Genomic DNA, 27,135 nt, shown 5'->3' with positions numbered 1-27,135 from the left:
CTGAGCCACAACCCCCGCCACAGGGACCTTGACTATCTGACCATCATGCTGATGGATCCCCAACAAATCAGAATAGCATCTGACACCCAGGGCTCCATATTTTTGTTTTGTTTTGCTTTGCTTTTTTTTTCATTTAAAATTTCTCAAAGCATAATTTACATACAATAAAATGCATCCATCTGAAGTATACAGTTTGGTAAGTTTTGACAAATATGTACTCCTATTACTCCTAGCAAACTAGATCAAGAGTTCCTTTTTCTAGGCATTAGCTTGAACCCTGCTAACACCATTTCTCCCCAAAAATGAATGACTTGCCGGAACTGGCTCTAGGGTTTGGTGGGAGCTACTCACATGCATGCACAACAGTCCACAGTTTACAATGCCTTTCCACTTTTGACACCATGATTGCTTAGAGGTTAGGTGACATGTGACCATCCAGCTCCTTCCACCATCCAGCAGGTAACAGAGGGGAGGTCTGGGCCGGGTGCCAGGGTCCCTTCCGCACAACATGTCACTTCAGTCAAGAGGGCAGGTCTCTGGGCTGGGAGCCTGGCATGCTGGGAGGTTTGTGGGTGCTCCAGGATCACAGCCCTGGCTACACAGGGAAGGCTGGGGAAAGACTGCTTGTGGCCCTGCCTCTTTCCCAACTGGGGCCTGGCTGAGGAGATGCACTGGGGTGTCCAGGTGCCAGCCAGCTCCAGCTGTCTCCTCCCTGAGCAGAGAAGTCCTCTAGTCCCTGTAGTTGGGGCTTTAGGAAAAATGAAATGAGGTTCCTAACATCACTTGCTTCTGGTTGTTAGAGAACATGAGACAGGGCGTCACGAGACCTGGCCACTGGCCAGATTTTGCCCTGGCCTTACTGTTCCCCTTTGGCAAGTCACTCTTCTTCTCGGGGCCACCTCTGTAGGAGGGAACTGGTAATCCCTGCCAGTGTGATTTCAGCTCCACCTGATGACTCTCTGCTGCTCTTCAGAGGCCAGTCGTGCATCCCCTCTCCCTGGAATACTGTTTCCTGGTATCTGCTGCCACAATTCTTGTTTTTTCAACTTTTAGCTCTGGTACTACCCTCTGTGACTGTCCTCAAAACAGAATGTTCTGGTCCTTCCTCAAGTTTCTCTACGTTCTTGAGGGCAGGGACCGTGAGGAATAATAGAATGACAGTTCTGTTTATTGAGAGATGACCAGCCATATGCCAGGCACCATGCCCAGATAACACGTGTTAAATGAGATAACACGAGGCACTGTGTTATCTCATTTAATTTTCCAACCATGCCTCCTTAATCCTAGTTGCCAGAGGAGGAAAGTGAGGCTCAAATAGGCAGTGCCACTTGTCCAGGGTCACAGAGGGTAGGGCAGCTTGGGCTTTCTCACCTTTTCATTTTCAGCATCTTGCAGAGGGGATGGCACATGGATGTTTATCCTCTACCTGCTGAATGACTGGTGACTGGATGCATGAATGGGTCCACAGTGTGGACTGGTGCCTGTAGTGTTCACTGTTATCATTTGTTGCCTTATGCCAAAATGACTGTAGGAGCTGTCCAACGACAGGGTGGAAATGCACAGAGAAGGGGTGAGTGCTCAGTCACTGGGGATAAGCAAGTAGCAACTTGATGGCCCTTGACAAGGACACAGGGCAGACCTGAGCATCAGCAGCCAAGGAAGGCCTCTGTCACCCCAGTCTACTCCTCCATGTCCTTGGGCAGTCCTGAAACTGAAACGCATTCCTTAGTTACTAGTGACCCACCCATGCCCAGCCCCACAGTCAAAGTATCTAAAGTCCATGCCAGCTCCTGGCTTTTCATTCCCACAGTCTTTTGCAAACTGTAAAGTGCTATTACTTTTTCCATTTCTAATCTGTCCTGTCCCACAAACTGCCTCTTAAATGAAATGTCCATATGCTGGATTGGAAGAATCCTCTCCTGGCACTGGCTTCCTGGTGCCTTTGGGTCCGAGCCCTCCGCGTCCCCCGCCCCATTTCCGTCCTTAGCTATTGTGCAAGACAGGCAGGCACACCTTCTGGGGTAGGTCGGGTCAAGGCCAGGGAACTTTGAAAGCGAGTAGCTGCTGGAGGGACAGGGGGCCGCAGCAGCAGTGCAGCGGCGCAAAAGCTGAATTCCGGCACGTCGGCTCAGGCGTGCCCGTCCAGCAGCGCGAGGAGGGGAGGGGAGAGACCCCGGCTGCAGCCCCCGGCTCCCCGTTCTTTCAGATTCCCCCACCAGCCCCTTTCTTCGCTTCTGTCCCGTGCGGGGCGCGCTCTGCTGATCTCTCCGGGGTGTCCTTTCAGGGATCGTCTTTGTCTGGGTCTCCCGCGGTCCCGGCGTCCCCAGCCTGGTGCCCCGCCTGCCGCGGCGGGGGCGGGGGCGGGGCCAGGCGCGGGGGGGGGCGGGGGCGGGGCTGGAGGCCGAGGCGGCCGCGGCGGGCGGGCGGACGCGGCTGGAGCTGGAGCCGAGGCCGTGGCCGGGGCGGCGGCTCAGAGGAGCGCGGGAGCGGGGCGGGGCGGACCGGGCTCCATGGCGCCAGCGGCGTCAGTCTGAGCAGCGCGGGCAGCGACTGGCGGCGGCCGGATCGGGCCGCGGCTCCTCCTCGCCATGGGGGACGTGCTGTCCACGCACCTGGACGACGCCCGGCGCCAGCACATCGCAGGTGAGGAAAGCGCAGCGCGCGCGGGGGGTTCCGCCGGGAGCCCCCGGGCCACGCCCCCACCGGGCCCCGGCGTCCTGGCCCGGGAGGGTCCTGTGAGAGTCAGGCCTGAGGCCAGGCGGGAGCTGGTGCGGACCGTGTCCTTCGTCTTGTTCCCTCCGAGACTGGGCACCCCTTCTCGTCCCCTTCTAAGCTCTTCTCCATCTTAAGGAGACTAGGACCCCGCCTTCACTACCGTAACTCCCGTGGGGCCCACTTTGAGGATCCCCCACCCATTACCCCAGATCGAGCATCGAAGGGGTCGCATCCTGTCCCGGCACCCTGCCCAGCAGCGTTCCAAGCCCACCCTGTACCCTGTCTGGAATTTGCCCCACACAGCCAGATCGTCCTGACCCTTTTCCGTAGCTGCCCTGGCCCCAGCTCGCCCTGGCCCCAGCCCCAGTACACGTGGCTAAAGCTTCCCGGGGAAGGGCCCTCTAGGGCCCAGGACAGATCCGGACAGTGGGACTAGCGATAGACGGGGATTCGCTGGAGGGGGTGGGGTCTCTGTCCTTTGACTCAGACTCTGTAGGGTGCTCCTGCTGGCAGCAGCAGCCCGGATGGGCTGGTCAAGGCCAGAGCCAGCCCTTTCAGGTCCAGTCCGCAACCCCTTCCTTCAGCCAGTCCTGCTTTCAGCCTGTCACTGCTCTGTGGCCTCTTCTCAGAAAGGAGCTGCCCAGAAAGCTCATGGGGAAGCCCCAGGGTTCTGGGCTCCTCCTGGAGAATGGGAGATGGGGTGAGACTGTCAGGCTGACTGAGAACCCCTGCTCTGGCTGCCCTTCTGGGGCAGAGAGGCCGCCCCTGGTGGAGTCCAGCTCTTGTTTCCCAGGCATTCCATCTTGGACGAGTTTCTTAATGTCCTGGCACCTTGGCTTTTACCTCTTTGAAATGGGATCAGTGACACCCTTATGATGGGCTGCTGAGAGACCTAAATAAGCCAGTTGATGTAGCTTGCTTGGCACATGGCCTGGCATAGAGGAGGCACTGATACTGGGGTGACAGGTGAGTTGGGTGGCAGGTCATACAGAGAGGAGAGTTTCTCTTGCCTCCGTTGCCGGCCTGTCTGGTGGACCCCGCGTTCCCTGTCTGTGTATGTTTATCTGGATGCCCTGTAGAGTTTCTCAGCTGTGTTCTCTGTCCTCTCTAGATAGCAAGGACGCCTTAAGAGTAAGGACCAGGTGTTCCTTAACCTCAAGTCCCTAGGTCCCCACCCTGGTTGGGCACAAGGGAGGTGCTGGAGGAGCCCTGCCAGGGACTGTAGCCTTTGGCTGGTGGCCTGAACTCTCTTTTGTGCCAGGCCCGGGCTGGGCACAGGGGCAGGGATGATATAAAATGAATCAGACCCTTTAGCCTCCGACCAGTGGGGGGGTTAAGTCCTGGAAGCCTCTTGCAGGAGGAGGCCTGGACTCTGGAAGGAGGAAGGGCCTGGGCGGAGCTTTCCTGTTGGTGGCAACCTCCTGGGGCTCAGTAACAGTCCCTCCATTCAGGACCTCCTGTTGGGGCCCCTCACCAGGCTTGGGTGGGGTGTGCTGCTCTTTGGCGGGTTTTTTTCCTCTCTCCAAGCCCAGCTCAGCTCTCCCATCTTCCCAGCTCCTGGGCTGAGAGCTGCCAGGCCACCCCCTGTCCCCCTGGCCACTTACAGGGTGGAGACAGCCACAGAAGGTGAAGTGTCCGCTGCTGGAGAAGGCTGGGTTTGTTACCAGGCTGGAGAGGAGAAGGTTTGCAGCCTCTCCTCCCAACACTTGAGTGCTATTAATAACACTCTTGACATGCCTCGGATTCCGGACAGGCTCACCTGAGGGGGCTCCTGAAGTTCAGGGGTGGGGAAGGGACTGTTGGGAGGGGAGCCAGAGGAAACAGCTGCCCTGGAAATCTACTGGAGAGGAATGAGGCCAACCTTTGCCACCTCCAGCCATCCGTGCACCCGCCTCAACCAGCTAACAGAGCAGTGGGTACTTCTAGAGCAGACAATTAGAACTCCAGATCCCTCCCTACCTGGGACGGCCCCTGTAGAAATGTCACCTCTGGGAACATGCCTTCCCACAGTGCCCTGAGCTCCCAGGCCTGTTGGGTAGCTGTGGCTTGGCCTGCCGCCTTACGCCTGCTCCGAGCAGGTGCAGGTGAATGCCAGCCTGCAAGTCCTGGCAGAGGTCAGGCCTGCCCCTGCCCACCCTGCTGTTTTTGCACCTTTCATCCTGAGATTTCAAAGCCTCTGGCAGGCAGGGGCTTGTTCCTGCACCAGCAGCCCTGGAGCTGTCGCAGGATGGTTACCTCCTACCTAGTAAGGGAGAGGGAAGAGTCCTGACCTGGGAGCCCTCAGGCCTGAGTAACCTCAAGCATCTGGGCCTTGGTTTCCAGAGCTGTGTGCCACCTAAGACCAAAGTCCCATTCAGCTCTAGGGCCTAACCATTTCAAATTTTCTCAAGAAATCTCCAGACTCAGCCAGCTCAAGGCCCCAATATAGACTTCACCAAGCCTTAGTTGGCCTGACCTTGGGCCAGCATCTCAGTCTCAGTTTTCTTATCTATAAAATGGGAATAATAATAGAAGCTACCTGCTAGGCACACCTGGGAGGACTTCATGTGATAAAGCAGGTAAGAAGCTCAGCCTAGTGCTGGGGGCTTAGGAAGCTCTCAGCAAACAGTTGCTACTGTCTTTGAACTTGCATTTTACTTTGTGTAAATGGGTTCTCAGAGAGCAGGGCAAGGGGCTAGTGTCGTAGCTGTGGTTTCTCAGAGGTTTGTTCATTCAATTCCTAGAGTCAGGTGGGCAGATCCCTGGATTTGAGAATCCACCTGGGTTTTTGGAAGCCTTGACTGCTATGTTCTTTCAGCCTTGGCAAAAAGTGTGAGTGATGTGGGCTCTTTGGAGCTGGTCCAGATGCTAAGGCATATGATGAGTGGCACGAGCTAGAACTTATACAGGTGGCTGGATTAGGACAGCCTACCCTTTCCCTTTGGGCCCTTTTGTGGGGGTCCCCGAGCTGTCTGAGGGATTCTATGCAAATGATCTGAGCTACATAAAGTAAGATGCCACAGGTGACTGGGTGAGGGTTGGGGACTGTGTCCCTAGTAGGACACCTGGCATTACCTGGATTGGGGGAATCCCTTTCTGTGTCTGGGACAACCCGAGGACTCAGCCCACCCCACATACTCTGTAAGGTTTGCAAGGTTTATCCCTGAGAGGGCGGGCATTCCTAGCACCTGTGCTTCTGTGCTCCGCCTCTCTGCAGGTCTCACCTTTCCCCTGGCTAGGTCTTTTCTTTTTTATAGCAGCTTTATTGAGATATAATTCACATAGTGTGCAATCCACCCACTGAAACTGTACAATTCAGTGGTTTTTAGTATATTGATGATTGTGCAACCGTTGCCACACTCAATTTTAGAACATTTTCAACACCCATAAAACAAGCTCTGCACCCAGGGGCAGTCTCCGTCCTTTCCCCACAGTCCTCCAGACTCCAGGCAACCTTTGTCTCATTGCAAAAGTAATGCATGCAGCAACGGAGGCTGGGAAGGTAGAATAGGAGCGCTCCACCGGGCGTGGTGGTTGGGGATCCAGCTCCGTGGTAATCCCAGTGGTCAGGAGGCTGAGGCAGGAGGATTGAGTTCAAAAGCCAACCTCAGCAATTTAGCAAGGCCCTTAGTAACTGAGCAAGACCCTGACTCTAAATTAAATATAAAAAAAGGCTGGGGATGTGGCTCAGTGGTTAGGTGCCTCTGGGTTCAATTCCCAGTACCAAAAAACAAAAACAAAAACCCCTAAATGGGAGCTCCTCCATCTTCCTTCTCATGCATCCTTCCCTGGGAAGAAATGATTTGTTTGGCTTGTCGCCGATTCCAAACATACCTTTCCTGGTGTGCACTCATTCACAGAGCCTTGTTGACAAAGGAGATTCTATTCTGTGTTTCTGTGGTTTGACTTTTTTCCACTGGGTAAATTTCGGACATCTTCCCACGTGGGTACACAAGCCTGCCCCTTTCTTCAGTGGTGGGTCCGTGTGCCGGGGTGGTTTATTTAGCCAGCCCCTGGTAATTGGCATTGGGTCGTCCTTTGCTAATGTGCGCAGGGTGTGGCTTGAGCCTCTTTGTAAATATCCTGCACAAGAAGCTGGTATCATGCCTCAAAATGGAACTCCCGGGAAACATTTTGATATATTGACACAGAGCCTTTGAAAAGGTGGGGAAGACCCTCTTGCCAGACAAACCTCAGTATTGTCACTTGATGGAACCCATGGCCAGGCAAGTGCTCTGCCACTGAGCTAGATCTCCAGCCCTTTTTGACCACTGGATAAGAGGAAAAAGGTATCCTGTTTATTTATTGAGTAAAACAAATAATGACTTTTCCCAAATTGATTTAAAAAAATCTCCTTCTCCACATGTGGGAGTGGCTACAGTTGCCAGAAGAAAAGGGATGCTGTTCTGCTTTCGGGGCCACCCTTGCCCTGGTGTGGGGCTTCCTGGGCTTTGCAGAGAGGCCTGGAGAGGAAGCAGTGCCCAGGCTGCCCCCTGCCAAGGTCTGGGTCAGCCCCTGGAGTGAAGCGTCTGGGGACCTGGCTCCCTGGGGCCCAGTCTTACATAAGCCCTTTTGTTGGCTTTGACCCCGCCCTCCCCTCACCCAGTCTCCTGAAGTCCTCTCCTCTGTTCCTCTCCTACTGCCCTGGCCTGAGCTCTGACCTCCTGGGGGCCTCCCGCCTCAGCCCCAGGCCTTCCCACACAGGATGCCAAAAGAGACCTTTCTCAACTCAAACGCGGCTGGCTGCCCTCCCTGCTGCGGGAGAGAGGAGAGGAGCCTCTCCCCTCTTGTAGTATTTCCCTCCTGAGTTTATTTTATATGTTGCTGAGACTGTGACTCAAGCCTGGATCTTGCTTCTTTTCTAAACGATTTGTAATAAACATCTCTCCCAGGTCCTTCCAGCCTCCCTGGAAACACTCTGGATGCTGGATCTTATTTCATCTCAGGATAGACAGGCATTTTCTTAGCTTTCCCCCAAATGCTGGTTATTGGTTCTCTTCCATGTTGGTTTCTGGGGCAGGCGGAGTCCCGGTGTCTGTCTGGCCATCCTCCCTGCTGCAGAAGGACATGGTGAAGACCCACTCTGCCTCCCCTGTGTCCATTTGTGGTGCTGGCCATCCTCCCTGCTGCAGAAGGACATGGTGAAGACCCACTCTGCCTCCCCTGTGTCCATTTTGAGAGAGCCCTGGACACCTCTGAGCGTCCTTTTAGAGCTAGTGGCTTAAAGCAGCTGCCATGAGCTGGGGACGTGGACCCATGTCCAGTAGCCGCTTCCCTGGCCTGTGGCACGCGGGGACTGATGCATTTCCTGTCTGAGGGTGGTGGTTGATGGAGTGGGGAGGGGCAGTCGTCAGGCTCTGAGTGATAACCTAGACTAGCTGTCTTTGTGTGTATGTGTGTGGTGCTGGGGGTGGAACTCAGGACCTAGCACATGATAGACAAGTGCTCTACTGCTAAACTACATTCCCAGCCTCCTGATCCACTTTTTTAGTGTATAGGGGGTGGGCAGATCGGGACTTCCAGGCATCCCACAAAGTAGGCAGGTGGCAACCTTAGGGGCAACCTTTACCAGCTCAAAAATAAATCTCACATTTAGCAGTTAGGATTGGGATGTCACCATGAATCGATATTTTCCTTACTCATAAGATAATACTAACTTTCCTTTAGCTGAGCACTTACTCTGTGCCTGGATTGTCTCATTGAATTCTCATGTTCGTGGCAGGCCAGGACTAGGGAGGGTGTTTCAGGCCTAAGGCACTGAAGCCATGCACCACTGTGGCCTCTAGCTCCTGGTACCCAAATGGATCAGGTGGGGGTCAACGTGGAAAAGGCCCCTAAGAGAGCAGATGTGGCCTAGGGAGGGAGGAGGAGGAAGGGCTGAGTGGGAACCGAGTGGGAGCAGAGCGTTGTGTGTCAGAGGCTCCCGTAGGTGCGTGAACACATCCCACCCGGCATTACTCAGCGTGAGGTGCACAGTCTCTTTGCCGGGTCCTGTTTTCCTTCAGTTCGCCCCCCTTCTCCCCGTGACTCATTCAGCTTGGTCTCTTCGCAGCAGGATGAAGCATCATCCCTGTGGCCGCAGAAATTCCTGAGCTGGTTTTCCTTCCCCTGCCCCACCCCGTGCACTTCCCTGCCTGAGGAAGAGGGGTTTTCTGCAGCTGGGCTTGGGCAGGGAGGAGGGCAGAGGCCTGGGTTTAAAACCCTCTAGGGTGAGGCAGAGCCTGCTCCTCTCCTGGTAGAGTCTTGGGGCCTGAGTCACGGGAAGCTGCACAGAAGATCGCACAGATTTTAAAACTGGAAGAACAGGAAGTGCCCGCCTGTGGGGAACCTACTCCACCCCCTGGGTCTAGTCCCCTTTTGGAGATGTGCTGCCCAGGCTCATAGAGCTGAAGGGACTGCCTGGCCACACAGTGGATGGGAGCTCTGGGGCAAGGCTCCGCAGCCAGGTGGCTCGGACTCTAGCCTGGTCTCCCACCAGATGGACTGGCATTTGGGGGCAGATCAGATCCTCTGTGAGCTTCAGGTTCCCCTGTAAAAGACGATGACAGTTCCATCTTCTGAGGGTGTAAGGATCAAGTGTGACAACCCCTGGACAGGCAGCACAGGGCCCGTAGTGGGTGGTAAAAATACCATGAGTGACAGTTTTTGTGATTGTTACTTTACTGAGCAAACTTGATACCCAGGCAAATACGCCAGGTCTGTCCTGAGCCCTCAGGCATGCCCAGCACCTGTCTTGCACCTTGGAATGTGGGCAGGCCCCAACTGGAGGACCACCTGCTTATGGTCCTGAGCACCTGTTTTCAGCATGTACCTGCAGGGCCGAGAGATGATGGCTGAGGTCACACAGCGAGACAGCTGTTTAAGAGCATCATCCTGGGCTGGGGATGTGGCTCAAGCGGTAGCGCGCTCGCCTAGTGTGCGTGCAGCCCAGGTTCGATCCTCAGCACCACATACAAAAAAAACGAAGATGTTGTGTCTGCCGAGAACTAAGGAAAAATAAATAAATGTTAAAATTCTCTCTCTTTAAAAAAAAAAAAAAAAGAGCATCATCCACTGGCACTGGGCAGGTCACGAAGGAAAAGGGTGAAAAGACAAGTAGGAGTGCACAGCCCTACACCCCTCACTTGGCCACGTGTCCAGAATTAGACCCATATACCTTGAGCCTGGTCCCATTGACCCTTTGCTGTGTGACACTGGACCAGTGCTTATGCCTCTCTGTGACTTTTATCCTCATCTGTGACCTCAAGACCAACCTCTGCTCTTGAGAATTCTCTGCCTCTGAAACCCTTTCCGAGGGGTCTCAAGGTGCCATCTGAGACCAGAAGCAGGTGGGTTCTTGTGTGGAAATAGGGGCGCAGGCCTGTGAGGCCTTCGGGGGTGACGGGCTCTGGCCCCGATGCGCGTGGTTGGTCTTTCATCCACTCAGGAGTAGCCGGGAGCCCTGGGAGGGAGCCCTGGGAGCCCAGGGAAGGACGGAGCACTTGTGCAGCATTGGCAAGGCCCACGTTGGATCCTCAGCACTGAAAACCAAATGTTACGGGAGCCCTTCCTGTGCCAGGCCTGTGCTGGGGACACTGGCACACAGATTCCTCCCTGGTCCCTGCCTGGGTGGTGCTTCCTGGCTGACTGGACTGTTCTCAAAGGACAAGGTTTAAGAGGGGACTGGCCCTGTGGGTGCGGGTGGGCCCGCCTGCCGGGGTGGAGGGATGGGGATGTGGAGGGAGCCCTGGCGCTGGCCTGAGACAGGAGAGGGCTGTGTCTGGGTCCTGGCCCCCCCCACCCCAGTGCTTCAGGCGGAAGTGGTACAAGGCGGGGGTGATCAGCTCCTCCTCCCCTGGGATGAGCCCAGTGGTGAGAGGAGGCCTGGGCCATGCAGGTGGGGGTGGGGCAGAGTCAGGCGACCTGTATGTATGGGGCATGGAGTGACCAGGCCTCTGACCGTGACTTGAGCGTGGGAGTTGTCTGATGTCCGTTAATTTTGGCCCACAGGGTTGACGGATCCTCTGCAGGGCTGGCAGGTCCTGCAGGATTCGGGGTTATTTTTCAGTGCAGGGGATTGAATCCAGGGGTACTTTACCACTGAACCACACCCCTAGCCCTTTTTGTTTTTCGAGAAAGGGTCTTACTGAGTTTCCCGGACTGGCCATGAAAGTCTTGTGATCCTCCTGCCTCTACCTCTGGAGTCACTGGGATGACAGGTCCCAAAGCCTTGGTTTCTGCTCCTACAGTGATGGGAGAAGGCATCCTGTCTTCCTGGACAGCCAGAGATTGAGAACCTTCTTCCCTTCCAAGGGCGGAGGAGAAAGAGGGCTGGCATCTGAGAACCTGGTTTTGAACTCCTGCCTCCATTACCCTGTGATCTGGAGATGCCCTCCCTTCTCCAGGCCTCAGGCTCCGTCTGTAAAAGGCATAAGAGTAGCTTCGTCCTGCTAGGTCATTGTGAAGGGTCAGTGAAACGATGTGGCTGAGCTCTTTGATTTTTCAGGAAACACTGGCTCCTGGTGTTATTAATGTGGTGTAGAGGTCCGCAGTAGGACACTGATTGAGGGAGCCCCGCCTCTGGGGGACATCAGAAGTGTAGGGTGTGGCTGAGACAGAATGATCACAAGTTGGAGGACAGGTTCAGCAATTTAGCGATACCCTGTCTCAAAATAAAAAGGCAGCCGGGTGTGGTGGTGCACACCTGTCATTCCAGTGACTCTGGAGGCTGGGGCAGGAGGATTACAAATTCAAAGCCAGCCTCAGCAACTTAGCGAGGCACTTAGCAACTCAGTGAGACCCTGTCTCTAAATAAAATCCAAAATAGGGCAGGGGATGTGGCTCAGTGGTCAATCGTTCCTGGTTTCAACCCCCAGAATCAGTAAACAAATAAATAAATAAATAGGGCTGGAGATGTAGCTCAGTGCTAGTGGCACTGGGTTCAGTCCCCTGTTACTCCCCTTCAACCATGTAGGGCCTGGAGCAGAGCGCTGGGTGCAGGGTCCACCTGCAAGAGGGGGACCCAGCGATACCCCGGCATCCAGGAGGCAGAGGAAGAAGGAATTGTGATTTGTAAAATGCAAATCCCAATTTTCTTCCTCACCTACCAGGAGCCCTTTGAGGGGTGCTGACTGGGAAGCAGGTGCCTGCCCTCGTTACATTCTCATGCTGGGGAGAAAGACAACATACATAAAACGGCTTCAGTTAAGACAAATATTAAGATGGAATAAGGTGACAGACATGGGGGGATGCCACCTAAGAAGGTGGTCTAGGAAGGCCTCTTGGAGGAATTGTCACCTGGAAATCTGATTGGTGAGAAGGAGCCTGTTCTGTGCAGCTTCAAGAAAAATGGTGCAGGGCTGGGGATGTGGCTCAAGCAGTCGTTGGAAGGTTCTGGAAGATGCCATACATAGTTCCTGGCCTCTGTAAATGGCAGTTGTGCTTTAGCTGTGTTCTTGGGGAGCCATGTGGCATTGGCCCTGGACTGTCAGGGGTTTCAAGGGTGATGCAGACATGGTGGAGGGGAGCCCGCTGACAGTTACGTTTCAGTTTTGCCCCCCACCCTTTTTTTTTGGTGAGGATAGTGTTCTTGGAAGGTGAAGGGGTGAAAAGAGAACAGAGCTTAGGCTTGGGGAGGGTGGGCCCTGCTGGGCCGTGGGAGCGTGACTTACATGACGGGGGCTCGCAAAAGACTGCCACAGGCCCTGGCCTTGAGCTTGGGGCAGCTGATTGGCAGTGGCTGAGTTTCTTTCTCTGGCTCAGACCCCTCCTCAGCCAGGAAGGCCCCTTTGAAGTCCTCTAAGCAGCCCCGCCTGTATGTCATTATTGGTCAGCAGAGGCCAGAGAAAGGAAAGGGCAGGCCCAGGACCTTAGATACTGCAGGGGACCAGGACTCCCCACCCCAGCACGAGGCCCGATGGACCAGCCCAGACAACAAAGGCAGGGTCAGGAGGCCTGGCTGGGCTGGGAGGGGCTGCCAAGGTTATAATTTTGAAAACCGAGTAAACAAACAAGCCCTCCGTGAGAGAAGCAGCCCTGTGTGTGAGGACACAGCCCAGGACACCAGCCCTGTGTGTGAGGACACAGCCCAGGCCTGTCCACAGCAGACAGCGAGGTGCTGTGTCTGGTTAAAAATAGCCAGAGCCCCTCCTCTCCACCCCCACTCCCATATTTAAGGCTGCCAGGAAAAGGGGAGGGGGAGATGGCAGCCCTTCCCTTCTGGGAATGGGGCCCCACCCCCCAGGCTGACCACTGGGACAGCCCTCTGGGCTCAGCTTGGGACAGTTGCAGCTCATTGGGTAACTTTGGTCAAGGTGCGGCTCCCCTCTGGGTCTCAGTTTCCCCATTTCAAAGTGGGGGTGAATAAGCAAGGCCTTTCTCTTGCCCCGACCTGAGGCCAGCTGGGATCTCAGAAGATCTTCATTTCTTTTTGGCCAGAGGCAGGCGCCCCTCCTTGGAGCAAAGGGGTTGCTTTCTCAGTGACCCTATAGTCTGCCCTGCCCTGGAAGGCTAAACCCCCAATTCAGGCTGGACCGGGCTGTGCTGTCTCTGCTTTCCTGTTTTCCTGTTGAGATTGTGGTGCAATCTGAGAGAAGCTGCTCTGGGTTCTGCCTGCAGCCTGGGGGCTGGGCAGCTCTCCTGGCCTGGATCCCTCAAGCCTAAGTAGGGCCCAGCCGACTTCCTGTGCAATTAGGGACCAAGCCCCCACCCTCCCTCCCTCTTCCTGCAGTCTCCTGGATGGGTCTAGAGTCCAGCTCTGTGGATGGGAGACCACCTGGTCTCAGGCCTGTGCAGTCTTGGGGGGACCCCTGTCCCCACTCTGGGCCTCAGTTTCCCCAGTGGTTCAATGGAGGAGACCTGCTGGTAGTGAAGGGACCTCACTAGTCAGCGTGAACCATCTGAGCACCTAAGGGCTGGGTCCCAGGACAGTGGGAGCTCGCTGGGCGACTGGCCAAGTGCCTCTAGGCGGTTACTGTAGCTCCTCGTGCCTTAGTTTCATGAGCTATAAAATGGGAATGATAATGACACTTCCCTGGTCGTAAAGGTTACTACATGATGTGCTTGGAGCACAGTAAACGCGCCTCAGTAGAGGACTGTTCCGAACGTTTATTAGTGTGAGTTGTTTTAATTCCCAGCAGTGAATGAATGAATAAACGCTACAGCAGGTCCCTGTGTCCCCCCAGCTCCCTGGTAGGTGCAGTTTGTGTTGGGGTCATGGTGACCAAGCACTGGGGCAGGCGCAGGAGCTCAGACTTCCCCTCTGCCCATCGGGAGGAGCGGTGTGGGTCTCGCTGGGTCTGAGACCGCAGGGCCCAGCCGTGCAGCCACACAGGGCTTCCTTCCTCACACAACGTGACTCGCTGGCTTTGAGCCCTTTGTTCTCCTCCTTGAGCCCCAAGGGGGAGGCCAGGGCGAGGGGGAGGCCAGGGCGAGGCCGGCTGACTCTCCCTGGGGCTTTGGACCCCTCTGTTCAAGGTTGAGGCCCTCTTGTGACAGGCAGGGGAAAGGACCCTGGGCCCTGGTCCTGGCACTCCTGTTGACTCACAGGTGTCAGGCACAGGGCACATGTGGACCCTGAGCCCACCAGGAGCTCGACGCCCAGTGGGCAAACCAAGTTCGGTTGGGCCCTGCCCGCGTAGCATCCCTGGCCCAGCATGGGGAGAGTCCAGGAGTCACCAGCCAGTCACGAACGACTTAATTATGGGAGGGCAGATTGCAATGAAGACACGACACCTTTCTAGAGAGTTCAAACAGTCCCAGGGGACCTTCCCAGCAATGCCTGTTATTTGTTCCCTATTGCAGAAGAGGCTCTTCTGGCCTGGGTTCTGCTGGGATTGTTAGGGTATGGGCTCTTTGTCACCCTCTCCGAGGTGCTGTGACAGGGGCTGTGCTGCTGCTCCCACACAGGGCTCCAGGGTAGGCCAGCCGTTGTCTGGGTTTACTCTACTGCAGTGCACAGCCAGGTCTGTTGTGTGTCCCTAGACAGAACTCTGGAATACAGAGCTGCTGTGGCTGATGCCTTGGGTCCTCTTCCTTCTACTTAATTGGAGACAGGGTCTTGCTAAGCTGCTGAGGCTGACCTCAAACTTGCAGTCCTCTTGTCTCAGCCTCCAAGTTGCAGGGATCATAGGCGTGAGCCACTGTGTGGGCTACAGTGGGTCCTTCTAAAGGCTAGGCAGGAACTGGTGGTCTGAGGAGATGGTCCCTCCCCTCCTCAACCCCACTTCTGTTAGCAGAAATGGGCCCTGATACCTGGGCGAAACCCTCCTGGCCACTGTACTTAGGGAATTTACCCTATTGATATGCAATCAAATAATTACATTCCTGGCTTTGGTGAATTCAGAGGGAAGTGGGAAACAGCGTGTCTTTGGGCGGAGGCTGGAACCCAGGGCCTTACGTGTGCTGGGCAAGTGCTCAGCCACTGAGCTATGTCCCCAGCCCAGTGTGTAGCCATTGAAAGGGAAGATGCAGTTTCCTCTGTCTGAAAATGTATGTGTCTGTAAAGACACAGGAAAAAAAAAAAAAGGAGTTTAACCAAAATGATTATTTGGGCATAGCAGGATAATGGATTATTTAAGAAATTTTCTTCGTTATCACTCTCCTTTTTATTTTTGAATATATTAAATTAAAAAAATTAAAAACAACACTGTCGCCCTATTGACTGTATTTTGGGAAACAATTCAAGTTTTCTGGTTCCAGGATCTGAGCCAGGCCAGCCTGACGAGACCCTCAGGGTTGTAAGCTCAGGGCAGGGAAAGAGGAGAGGGCAGGGAAGATTCTAGAAGGGGGATGTTAGAGATGAGTCTCAAAGGACAAGAGATTTTGGCCACCAGAGGTGGGGAACTGGCCAGTGATGGGAGGAACTGCCCATCCGTGAGATGGGGGTGCAGCGTGCAGTGCCCGGCAAGGCGTCCCAGTGGGGAGCCCTTCTCACACACTTGCTGCCTGGATTCTGGCAGGGACCTTTCTTGGCTGCCATGGGGGAGAATAATAAGACACATTTAGTGGTCACTTCCCAGTGCCTGGCACAGAGCCAGCACCCACAGGGGTCCTGTCACTAGCACTCAGGGCTTCCCTCTTGGAGGGCCTCTGGAAGGGTGGGTTCAAGTGACAACATGGTATTAGATCATGACAGTGAGCTCTGACCTTCCTCATATACCTGCCATGGCTCCCACCTGCCAGCACCCACCAAAGGTCTGGCCCTCGCAGCCCTGGCAGCTTGACCTTTCAACTTTGAGCTTCCCCCTTTCTTCCTGTTTTTGTTATCACAGAAACAATCTCTACTGGCCAAATTTTTTTTTTAGAAAATCCAGGTAAATAGTTGGAAGAAAATGAAAATGTCCAATAAACTTATCACCCAGAAATCATGATTTTCAGGCATTTTCTTGATGCATAATCTGTTCTGCCTTAAGAGTGAGCTGTGAGGATACAAGTCCCCCTGTAGCTTGTTGAGTGGCTACAGAATATTCCATTATGCCCCAGTATGCTCTTGTATTTATTTATTTTGTAGCACTGGTTTCAAACCCAAGGATGCTCTACCACTGAGCCACATCCCCAGCCCTTTTTTTTTTTTGAGACAGAGTCTTGCTAAGTTGCTGAGGCTAGCCTGGAACTGGGATCACAGGGGTTGCCCCGGTGCCTGGCTCTATGTCTAACTTGCTCAGCCAAACCCCATACTGTCAGGCAGGAGGATTGTTTCAGGTTTGGGTTTTTTTTTTTTTTTTTTTTTTGGCACTAGGGATTGAACTCAGGCATACTCAGCCACTGGGCCACATCCCCAGCCTGATTTTATATTTTATTTAGAGACAGGGTCTTACTGAGATGCTTAGTACCTTGCCATTGCTGAGGCTGGCTTTGAACTTGCAATCCTCCTGCCTCAGCCTCCCGAGCTGCTGGGATGACAGGCGTGCACTGCTGCTCCCGGTTGTTTCAGATTTTTGTTGTAAATAATGCTGGGTTGCAGCTTCAGTCCATGGGAATTAATGCCTCGATTTCAGTCGTTCAAGTGCCTGCTCAGTGTCAGTCATGTGCCAGAACTAGGAGGCTGGATGAGGAGGTGGCCATTGACGCTCACTCTCCCGAGGACTTCTCTCTGGGGAAGACATAGCTGGCATGGAACACCCCTAGAGTTGGGGACTGAGGGGGTCTTGAGGAGCCCTGGAGCTGTGCTAACCTGGATCTGAAGGCCCTTTAGGCCGAGACCGTAGAGGACGAGGAGGATGCGGTTCAGGCAGAGGACCTCTGGGAGGGTCCCAAGCAGAGAGCTTGGGTACTGGGGAAACAAAAATTGCCCAGAAATCGGCATGTGATTCTCACCATGGCGGCAGTATCTCCCACACGCATGATGCTTGGTAGTTTTTTTCAAAGGGATATTTGTCCCTTTGAAGGGTGGGGGTCCTGGCTTCCCTTCCCCTAGGGCTATAGAAGCTGGCCCAGGTGAGCGGCCACAGACCCAGGCTTTTTGACTTGCCCAGCCCGGAGGGGACAGGAGGCTGCTGTGTGGGAGTGGCCCTGCTCCAGTTTCCCAGTCTCTCTGCAGGTGCAGGGTCACCTGACACAATCTAGCAGGAAGAGGAAGCTGAGAATCTGAGCTTAGGTGATGGCCTGAGCAGACACGGCAGGTGGTGACCTTTTCTGAAGCTGATGTGAGACCTTGGATGGCCTGGCCAGCTCAGACCTCAGGAAGAGCCCTGCCTGTTGGGCAGTACAGGGACTGGGAAGCCCTGAGTTAACCCTGCCCCCGGGGCTGGGCAGGTCTGTCCCCACTGGAGTTGACCTTCTGGGAAATGGCAGGCGCCTCCTGTTTTACAACACCTGGTGTGACCACACAGTCAGAGGACAAATAGTTACGTGCCAGGTGCTGGGAATATGTCATGAAGGAGACATCAGCAAGGATCCCTGTCCTCATGGGCAAAGTGGACACAAATGAATTATTGTTATAATTTTTGGTACCATGGATTGAATCCAGGGGCACTTAACCACTGAGCCACCTCCCCAGCCCTTCTTATTTTTTGAGACAGGGTCTCGCTAAGTTGCTTGGGGCCTTGCTGAGTTGCTGAGGTAGTCCTTGAATGTGCAATCGTTCAGCCTCCCAAGTCACTAGGATTACAGGTGTGTGCCACAGAGCCCTGCACAAATGAATCATTAAAACCAAGTTGTAGTTTTTTAAATTATTATTTAGAGACAGGGTCTCATTGAATTGCTTAAAGCCAAGTTGTGCTAATGACTAACGGACTTCTGACCTACATAGAGGGCTGGTGACAGTCAAGTATGGTGCCTTGCCACATCCTAGGCCGACAGGTAGAACTAAGGATCAGTTTGATCAAGGCTCAACAATGGAGCTCCCTGGTCTTGCCACCATGATAGGAAGGGACATTGTCTTATGTCATGGTTAGAGGGTGTCAGGGCCCAGAAGATCTAGTTCTATGGTGTCCATCCCCTTCACTGGATAGAAAAGAGGGTAGCCAAGAAGGGCAGAGGGCCGGCCCCAGGTCATCCAGAGCCCTGCATCACCACCCATTTCACTGCCCAGTGACAGGGAGACTCTGAGCCCATCCCCCTCCCTCACAGACCCCACGGGAAGCAGACACAGAAACTTGGAGCCTGTTGGCTGAGCAGGGTCTCCTGTGAAGACCAGCGGGGGTCATGCAGGTGCCTGGAACAGCTGGCCGGAGGCTAGCAGGACCCCTGGGGATCTGTCCTCCCTTCTCTCCCGGCTCCTCTCCAGCTCCAGGAGACCCAGAGCTGGAGTGACCTAAGGATGGTACAGGGCCTGTGTCACCACTGGCCCAGCCCAGAGTGGCAGGCCAAGGAGTCTTGCCATTGAATAAACTTTCCATCTTCTGTGTGAGTACACATCTCCGTGCCAAGGGTCCCTCTCATCGGCGCCTGGGGTTGGATTTCCTGCTGCCCCGGCTGCGGGCCCACGAGGGAATTTTCATATTGGCTCATCTCCCTCCTCCCTTTCCTTGTCTCTCCCTCCCTGACTTGGTGGGGTGGTGGTGGGGGGTGGGGTGGGCAGGGAGGGCTCTTGGGCCCTGAAGGAGCTTGGGAGGAAACCTGCCTTGGACTCAGTGAAAGGACCTTGGCATTAGAGGGCCCTTGGCTGGTGAAATGGGGCTGTGTGTCACTCTTTAGCTTTCCCTTTGGGTTGGGCCACAGTAACTGGCACATATTAGTTCCTGGTCCTTATTGGAATAGCCATGGCATTTATTGGGCATCTGTCGGGCAGGGTGCCAGGCCCTCCTCCTGCATCATCTGGTTTGGTTTTTGCAAGACCCCACTGTGGGTGCTATTTTCACACCCATTTTGTGGCTAAAGAAACTGAGATTGGGGAAGATTGTAAGCCGTGGTCGGGCTGGCTCTGTCTGGTCCTGAAATGCTGAAATGCGTGTTTTCACTGCTGACCTCCCTCCAGGGCAGAACCTTCTCCAGCCTCTGGTTGCACACCTCCTGTGATAGGTGCCCTTGCCTCTGGGGTCACTGTCCTGGGCAGCTGAGACAGTGAGAGAGCCCTCCCTGGATGATATTTTGTCTTCTGTGGGTCACTTGCAAACGGACTGCAGTGTGGCCAGGGCAAGGGCTTCCCCTGCGTGTCTTCCCGGGAATGAGCCAGCTCTGGTTGGAGCTGGGCAGCAAGTCCTCTCTCCTTTCCAGTCGCATCCCTTACCTGGTCCAGCCCTCTTGGCTTCGCGGCCTTCGGTGCGAGCCTGAAACTTAACATTGAAGCCTTAGACGTATTTCCTTCCTTCCTTCCTTCCTTCCTTCCTTCCTTCCTTCCTTCCTTCCTTCCTTCCTTCCTTCCTTTCTTTTTTCTTAATTATTATTATTTTTAGATGGGGTCTCCCTAAGTTACTGAGGCCAACCTTGAACTCCTGAGCTTGAGAGAGTCTCCTGCCACAGCCCCCCAGGGAGCTGGAAGGCAGCTTTGGGAAGCAGGAGCCTGGGGGACAAGGGCTTGTCCAGGGCCACACGTGAATTGGTGACAGCTGAACTAGGACTCAGGGGCCTTGATTTCCCCGCTGGTGCCATCTCTGGGGTGGCAAACCAGTTTCTCTGGAGATGCTGAGGGGAGGAGGACGGGCAGGCCCCTCCACCTGGGCCTGGGTGCGGGCTGTGGTCGGCCAAGGCTCGCTGCCTGCGGGTTCTGGGTTTGCTCTCGGGAGCCTTCACTGAGGTTTCTCCCTCCACTTCCCCTTTCTGATCAACCTCTGAAAGAAAAGGCCCAGAAAGACGGACCCGGCCGTGTCACCCCGTCCCTAGGCTGCTCTGCAGAGGGGCTGGTCCCTGCTGAGTAGTTGCCCTTTGCTGGTCCGCATTTCACAGCAGGAAGCACAGCACAGAAGATGGCCACCAGCACTGTGACGGTGCCACTCCTAGCACTCATCTCCTGGCCGCCACCACGCAGACGGGATGGGGGCCACTCTTCAGCCGCAGCCCTTGTCCCTGTTCACACAAGCCCTCGTTCGCTGCTGGGCCTCCTGGACGATTCGGGTCCTTGAATCCCAGTAACAACCCGGCAGGGTGGGGACGCCTTTTTTTCCCCTAGGAGAAGGAAGCCACATGCTCCGCCAGCGTTTGCGCGGAGGTTCTATCTCAGAACCTTGACCTCACTGTCCCGTGGACTGCCCTGGGCCTGGGAGGTTCGGTCCGTGTTTTCAGAGCGGCTGCTGCCCTCTCACGTGCGGCTTCTGCTCCGCACGGCCTCCTCCTCCCCTGGTGGCATCTCTGTGGTTCTCAGGTGGCCCCACTGTCTGGAAGGTCCCTCCCCAAGAGGGGGGTCTGCCCTCCTCTCCTGAGTGCCCAGTTCCCATGGTCGCTGAGCGAATGAACCAGGACAACACAGAACCTCTCCTGGCACCAGGAGAAGGAGGCCTTGGCCCTGCCGCCAGCCGCCATTTTGGTGTGTCCTAAGCTGGCCCATGGAGGATATAGATGGTGGGCTGGTTCTGTCCTGTGCCCCTGCCTCTTGGTGGCAGTGGCCTGTCTGATGCAGTGGGACTGGTGGTGGTGTGGCTCTCAGGCCGCTCCGGGAAGCATCCTGGGTGAAGGGTGTTCTGAGCTCAGCCTGGGCATCTCTAGGCCTGACTCCAGGGCAGGCGCAGAGTGCAAGTCGGTAGTGGGAGCGCCAGCAGTGGGCACCTCCAGTGTCCATGTGCTGTGGCAGAGTGCCCTGGGCCCCCGCTCCAGCCTTGGTGCTCTGGTCTGAGCTGGAGCCAGTGTGACAAGTGGCCAGGTCCCTGGTTAGGAGGGCTCAGGCACTTGTGGGGATGAGGGAGATGATAAAGTAGCAGAGGCGGAGGTCGCACAGATTAGCGGGACTGGAGGACCAGTGTGGACAGAATGGGGGTGGTGTGTGCGCTACTGTAGTGGGTCAGCTGCCTGCTCTGTGCCCCACGAGGACATCCAGTCCTGATGTCCACGATGGTGTCATTATCCCCAGTGTGCAGAGAATCAAGGCTCAGAGAAGCGAGGCCACAAAGCCACATGTGTCCCCATGTCCGTCTGGCTGCCAGGCTGGGCATGTGTGGGGCTGAGCAATGAGCAGGAGGGATGTCACACATGGTTGGGTCTCCTGGGACACCTTGCAGCCCTGGCATCCACAGGCTGCCTCTGGTGGGCCTTGGCCATGGTGGGCCTGGAGTGGATGGCAGCTCTGGGAGCCTGCTCCTGGGACTTGCAGCTCAGAGCTCTGAGTGTGGGCCCAGGGCCAGCCCCGGGGCAGGCCTAGGGTGGGCCTGTCCTGCTCTGCGCGAGATGCTGGGGGCTTGGCACCCCTTCCTGCCCTCCCCAAAGTGCAGGGATACTGTGTCCTGGGTTCCAGGACACGCGGCCAGCTGGAGGCTGAGGGCTCAGGGCTGCTTGGGCAGGCGGAGGGGGCTGGAGGGGATGAGAGGGCCTTTGTTTGCTGCTGTTTGTGTCAGGATGGGACTCTGCCTCCCACTGAGGCCCGAGGTGTAAAGGGCAGTCCTGGCAGGCGGGTCTGGGGCAGCCCTCTTCTCTGAGCTTTTTCCTGGGCCTCTCAGCCCGCCCTCTCCACCCCTCAGGCCCTCCTGTCTCCAAGCTCCCCTTCCGCAGAGACCTGCTGAGCCCTGGTAAATATTTGCCAGCTGAGAAGAATTTTGTGAGAATCAGCTTTGTGAGAATCCCTCTGACCCCTGGCGGCGCCCCCTGCCCCACTCTGCCTTTGGGATGAGGAAACCCAGCCCGTCTCAGACCTCAGACCCCTTCCCAGGCCGCGGTGGCCTCCTAGGCAGCCACATTGGCACCTGAAGCTGGATGACCTTCCCCTGGGGGTTGCTGGCTCAGCACCTGTCTGGAGCACCCACTTGGGCAGAGCAGGGGCTGGGTGCTTGGGAGCCCTGGTAGCGTCTGTGGGGAGCTGGGGCTGAAGGAGCCATTCACAAGCCACGTGTGAATTTCAGCCAAGCGCCAAAGAAGGCCAGGGGCTGTGATCCCGGAGACTGTCTGTGGGGACGGCCTGAGAAGGGGGCCTTTAAGCCTGTGGAGGAGAAAGAATTGGCCAGGAGGAGGGGCAGGCACTGAGAAGACAGTCCAGTCGAGACCCCAAGAGCAGCCCCACTTTCCCTCTGGGTGTGAACGTCCCACAACTCCTTTCCCCTATTAGTCCCAGGGAAGGCAGCCCCCTAGGGTGATGGGACCCTGGATGGCTGCTTCCCCAGTTCCCAGCCTCAGATCCCCTGTCTGAAGCATGGTAGGCTTGATCTCAGGGGCCCTCTGTCTCCAGGCCCAGCACCTGCCATCGGGGTATGTGGCCAACTCATTACTGAGGGATTGTACCAGGAAGATTTGACCAGTGCCAGGGGTTAAAATAGTGACTCTGTGCCTCTCCATGGCCCACTCGGCCCTTTGACTACTGTGAACAAAAGCCAACCTCTTCTGGGGTCCCTCAGCCACTGTGTGAGGTAGGGGGAATATGATGTGACATCTATCTTATTTTTATGAACTGTTGTTATTAATATTGCAGTTCTGGGTTGGAACCCAGGGCCTTGTCCATGCTAGGAAGAACTCGATCACTGAGCTACATCCTCACCATTTTCACTTTGAGAGTTTCACTAAGTTGCTGAGTCTAGCCTTGAATTTGTGATCCTCCTACCTCAGCCTCCTGAGTAGGTGGGATTACAAGTGTTCACCACTGTACCCAGCCATGGGTACAGATGAGGAAACTAAGGCCCAGATGAGGAAACTAAGGCCCAGAGAATCTATTCTGAGCTCAGGGTTTGCTCCTTGATTTACACTCATCCCTGGAACATATTTGCCTCCTCTCCCAAGGCCTGTGTCATGCACAGGATCTCCTGGATCTCGGAGAGTTGTGAATAAGCCACCACTCTGACCTGGGGAGCTGCCAGTCAAAAGAAGAATGGCCTAACAGAGTCAACTCTTATTTCTGAGCTGCTTCTCCCTTGGGACACAGTTCTAGTGCTGAGAGAGAGCAGGGAACCAAAGCTGACTGGAGTTCGCATCCCAGTGTTGTTTTTCCCTGCGTGATGCTGGGTAAGTCACTTACCCTCTCTGAGCCTCAGATTCCTCATGACTAGAATGGGTTTAATCATTTGTCTGGGTGGGGGTTCCATGAAATGACGTTGGCAGTAGGTTAACAAGTACTAGGAGCTTCCTCAGTGCTGGCCCTGGGCTGTGACATGCATTGACTCCTGTTGCAGTTATTAGTATTAAAATTACATGCAAATGGGGAACTGATGAACCTCGGGAGGAGGAGGCGATGTGCGAGCAGGGGCTTGAAGTCTGACTGGGATTTGGGACCTGGGAATGAGGGAGGGGTGTCCTCGCCGGCGCCAGGAAAGCAGGGAGCAGGAACACCCAGCCGCTGTAGGTAGGAAACTAGGACATGGCCATGGCCCTGGGAGGAGAGGGAAAGGGGCCCCACTCAGATCCTGGATCTCAGATTCAATTCGGTGAACCCTGTTTGCAGCCCCCCGGGCCCTGCCATGAGTGAGTGAGCATGGTCCTTGGGCCTTCAGGTCCTGCGGGATCCTTTAAGAAGCGCATCTCGTGGTCTTCTAGATGTTTCCACGGCCTTGGAGTCTAGGTCGCTTGTCTGGGGTGGAGCCCTAGTGAAGCTGGCCGACCGTGGCCGCGTCCCTGGCCTTACACTGTGCTTCCTCACGGGCACTTCTCAGTCAGTCCTGGGCTCAGTCAGGGCCCACGTCAGGCGGTGCAGTCCACACAGTTCTGGCCACTTGTAAGCACGGGGTCTCTGGCCAGCATGGCCCCTCCCCTGCCGTGGCCCAGCGGAGCTGCTCAGCTGCCCAGGCCTTCCTTTCCTGACTGCCCTTCTCTGGACTTTTTTCCCCAGGGCTTGAGCCCAGGCGTGCTTCACCACAGAGGCACATCCCCAGATCTTTTTATTTTTGAGACAGAGTCTTGCTAAGTTGCTTAGGGCCTCACTAAGTTGCCAAGGCTGGCCTCGAACTTGTAAAAATCCTCCCGCCTCGGCCTCTGGAGCCCCTGGGATTACAGGCACGGGCCCAGCTCATTGGCGATTTTGAGAGTCGGGCATGACCTCTGGACACACGAAGTCCCCAGCATGCAGTAGCTGCCCGCACACGTGCACACATGGCCCATGACTGTCCTTACCCGGCCTGGTTGTGCTGTGGTTGCTGTGTTTGTGGGAAGAGGGCTTTTCTCATTAAAAGCTGGTGTCGGGGAAGGGGCGACCCAGCAGAGGGTCCCTTCAGGACAGCTGAGGCTGCAGTCACCTTCCCAGGGAAGGACAGTGCTGTGCTGCTCCCTCACCCCAGGACTGGCCAAGGCCCCGGCTGGGCTAGCCTCCTTCCTGGGGTGAGCGTCTCGGGCACCTCTGGAGCCTTTTGCTCAGGGGGGCTGGCTCCCTTTGGGGTGGCTCTGGCTCAGGGTTGCTGTCCCTGCCCAGGACCTGGGTTCCCTTCTGCCGAGGCCCTGTTGCAGGTGCAGTGTGTGCTGCCTGCTGGGTTCACACAGGAACAGGCCTCACCCAGCAGCAGGCCCCGGGACTCTGGAGTAGGTGGAGGACGCCTGCCCATCTTGGGGTCTTTCTGGGCGAGGGGCTGGTACAGGTAGAGCTGGGAGTGAGCTCCACAGACCCGGGAGCAGCCTGTGCAAGGCCCCAGACCCTCAGGCCCTGGGCCAGACTAGATTAGCTTTTTCCCAAAGGCAGTGGGAGCCATGGAAGGTTCCAGGTGGTCAGGCTTCCTCCCCTCTGCTGCCGTGTGTGGGAAGAACCAGGGACCAGGATGGGGCCTGAGATAGGAGTGGCCGGCGGGGGGCGCAGGCTGGGCTGAGCTGTGCCAGCCTTTTGACTGGGCCCTGGTCCGTGAGGAGGCAGGGCTCACCTTGGTGGCCTCGCACTGGGGAGCAGAGGGTGGCAAGACCCAGCAAGGCCCAGCAGGTCTTGCTCCTTGGGGGCCCAGAAGTGGGGTCCAAGGACCTGCCATTGCTGGACAGGTGTTGGGTGCCCTTCCTCCAGGGCAGCTTACAGACTGGCCTGCTGCAGTCCCTCACCCTTCCTGGCATTGTCCCCTTCTGAACAAAGTGCACTGGCTGGGGGCCTTGGCTCCCCTGCCACCTGGCTGGCTGGGCTCTGCAGGGTCCTGGCTGCTAGCTCAGGCTCTCATGGGCCCCTGCCTGCCCCGTCTCCTGCTGGCTGATGGAGCCTGTCATTACCCCTCCTCCCGGCCTCCCACCTGATTACAGGTCCCAAGTGGGGCCCTGTGTCAGCCTTTCTGAGAGAGGCCACCCACAGGGCCAGAGCTGTGGGGAGGTTCTGTGTCCAGGGCTGCAGTCTGGTGGTGGGTGGGAGGTGGATTTGCCCAAACTTTGGTTCTGTTAGATTCCGACTGCTCTGGGTTGAGTGTTGCTGGGGAAGTCACTTAGCCTCTCTGAGCCTTAGCCTGCTCCTCCGTAAAGTGGAAGAATTGTGCAGCGGGCACCATGGGGCTGCTGTCAGCTGATAGAGTCAGTGGTCAGGTGGAAGGGCCTGGGCGTGGCGTGGGGACCTGGCCTGCCAGCCCAGCTCTGTCACAGTGTGCTCTGACACCCTGGGAGAGTGTCATCACCTCTCTAGGCTTGAGGTTCTCTTGCTGTCCCAGGCAGATGATGGCAACGGTGGTCCTGTTTTGGTTTTGGTCCTACAGAGGTTGAACCCAGGGGCGCACTACCCCCTGAGCCACATGGCCCTTTTTATTTTTTGATTTTCAGACAGGGTCTCACTAAGTTGCCCAGGCTGGCTGAAACTTGTGATCCTCCTGCTTCAGCCTGCTGAGTTGCTGGATCACAGGTGTTTACCACACCTGGCTCAGGGTGGTCCTTTGGACAACTTCGTGACATCCTGATGTGATGACAAACTGAGCCCCTGCCCCCCTCCACCTCTGCTGTCCCCTGGGCGTGGGGTGGGTGGGGTCAGTGCCCCTGGCTGCCTCCCCACCTCCCCACCCTGGACCTGCTCCAGGAACCAGGCGGGCAGGTTCTGAGCCTGCCCCACCCTCCAGGCTACTGTCACCTGCCTGGTTTCAGTCAACAAACCTCTCAGCTCTGAAACCCTGAAACTGGGGCTGGGCCTTATGGGTGACGTGTGTCCCTGAGCCCACTGGAGGGACTGGTGACTTCAGGGATGGGCCTGGCCCAGTGCACTGAGCTAGGGCCAAACCAGGGCTGGGGCTGATGGGAAGCCCATGGTTGACATGCAGCTGGATGTGATTGGGCTGGAGATGGTCTTCCTTGTCCCTATGCCCAGCCATCAGGGTGGAGTGGGGACTCAGGCTGTGGCTCTGGGGCTGGGAGCTGGGTTCAGATTTGGCTTCTGCTGTGGCTCAGTAGGAGACAGGAGGGCTCCCTAGGCTCGGGGCCTCGGTCTCCTTGTCAGAAACACTCCTGGTCCTGCTCCTGCCTGTCCCAGGGTCGGGTTGGATTTGGGGGATGATGATCCAGGTGGGACAAGCTGTGCCATGCACTGGCCCTGGGAGGCCATAAGAGGACAGAGCAGGCGCTCCTTCACCTAGTGTCCTAGACCCTTGGGGACATAGTTATCTAGGGACGCTCCCCAGGGACTCTGCACTCCTCCCCAGACTCAGCTCAGCAAGTCTTCTGTATGAGCCTCATTTTTCCCATCTGCACAGTGGGCCCAGCACCCTGTCCCCAGCTCCCCAGGCTCCAGGGAACTTCAGGCCGCCCGGGGGCCTCCCCGGTTCCTGCTCAGTCCCCGCTACCACCACAGGAAGTAGCATGATCCTTAACACTGTCAGATTGGAGAACCAGAGATGAGTGTTCTTCCGGGTGCTTGGCTGCTGGGCGTGGGGCTGAGCCAGGTTGGGGGTGGCTCAGCCTCGGTTTCAGGGGCCTCTCCCTGGGCTGGAGGACCTGGGATCAGAGGCACTTTCTAGGAGCCCCCATGCTGTGCCTCCTCCTAGTCAGGCATCATCTTCTCAGAACCCTGGAAGGCAGGTCCTG

The 27,135-nt window shown here is 56.1% G+C and overlaps 1 protein-coding gene and 1 non-coding gene across 2 annotated transcripts in view; one reads left to right on the top strand and one right to left on the bottom strand.

The window, feature by feature from the left end:
• Positions 1–2,486: 2,486 nt before the first annotated feature.
• The window catches only part of Niban2 (niban apoptosis regulator 2), a 47,931-nt gene continuing 23,282 nt past the window's right edge, over positions 2,487–27,135 (top strand). Inside the window, exon 1 of the mRNA XM_026386538.2 lies at positions 2,487–2,643. Coding sequence (XP_026242323.1) covers positions 2,589–2,643 — 55 coding nt within the window. The 5' untranslated portion in view covers positions 2,487–2,588. The remainder of the gene's footprint in view (positions 2,644–27,135) is intronic.
• LOC113181182 (U12 minor spliceosomal RNA) lies at positions 8,197–8,344 on the bottom strand. The gene has a single exon (XR_003300569.2). It is a non-coding gene; the product is annotated as a U12 minor spliceosomal RNA (small nuclear RNA).

Source organism: Urocitellus parryii, chromosome 4, assembly GCF_045843805.1.
Source record: "Urocitellus parryii isolate mUroPar1 chromosome 4, mUroPar1.hap1, whole genome shotgun sequence".
Lineage (NCBI taxonomy): Eukaryota > Metazoa > Chordata > Mammalia > Rodentia > Sciuridae > Urocitellus > Urocitellus parryii.
Note: the sequence above shows the minus strand (reverse complement) of the source record. Positions and strands in the feature narration are given on the sequence as shown.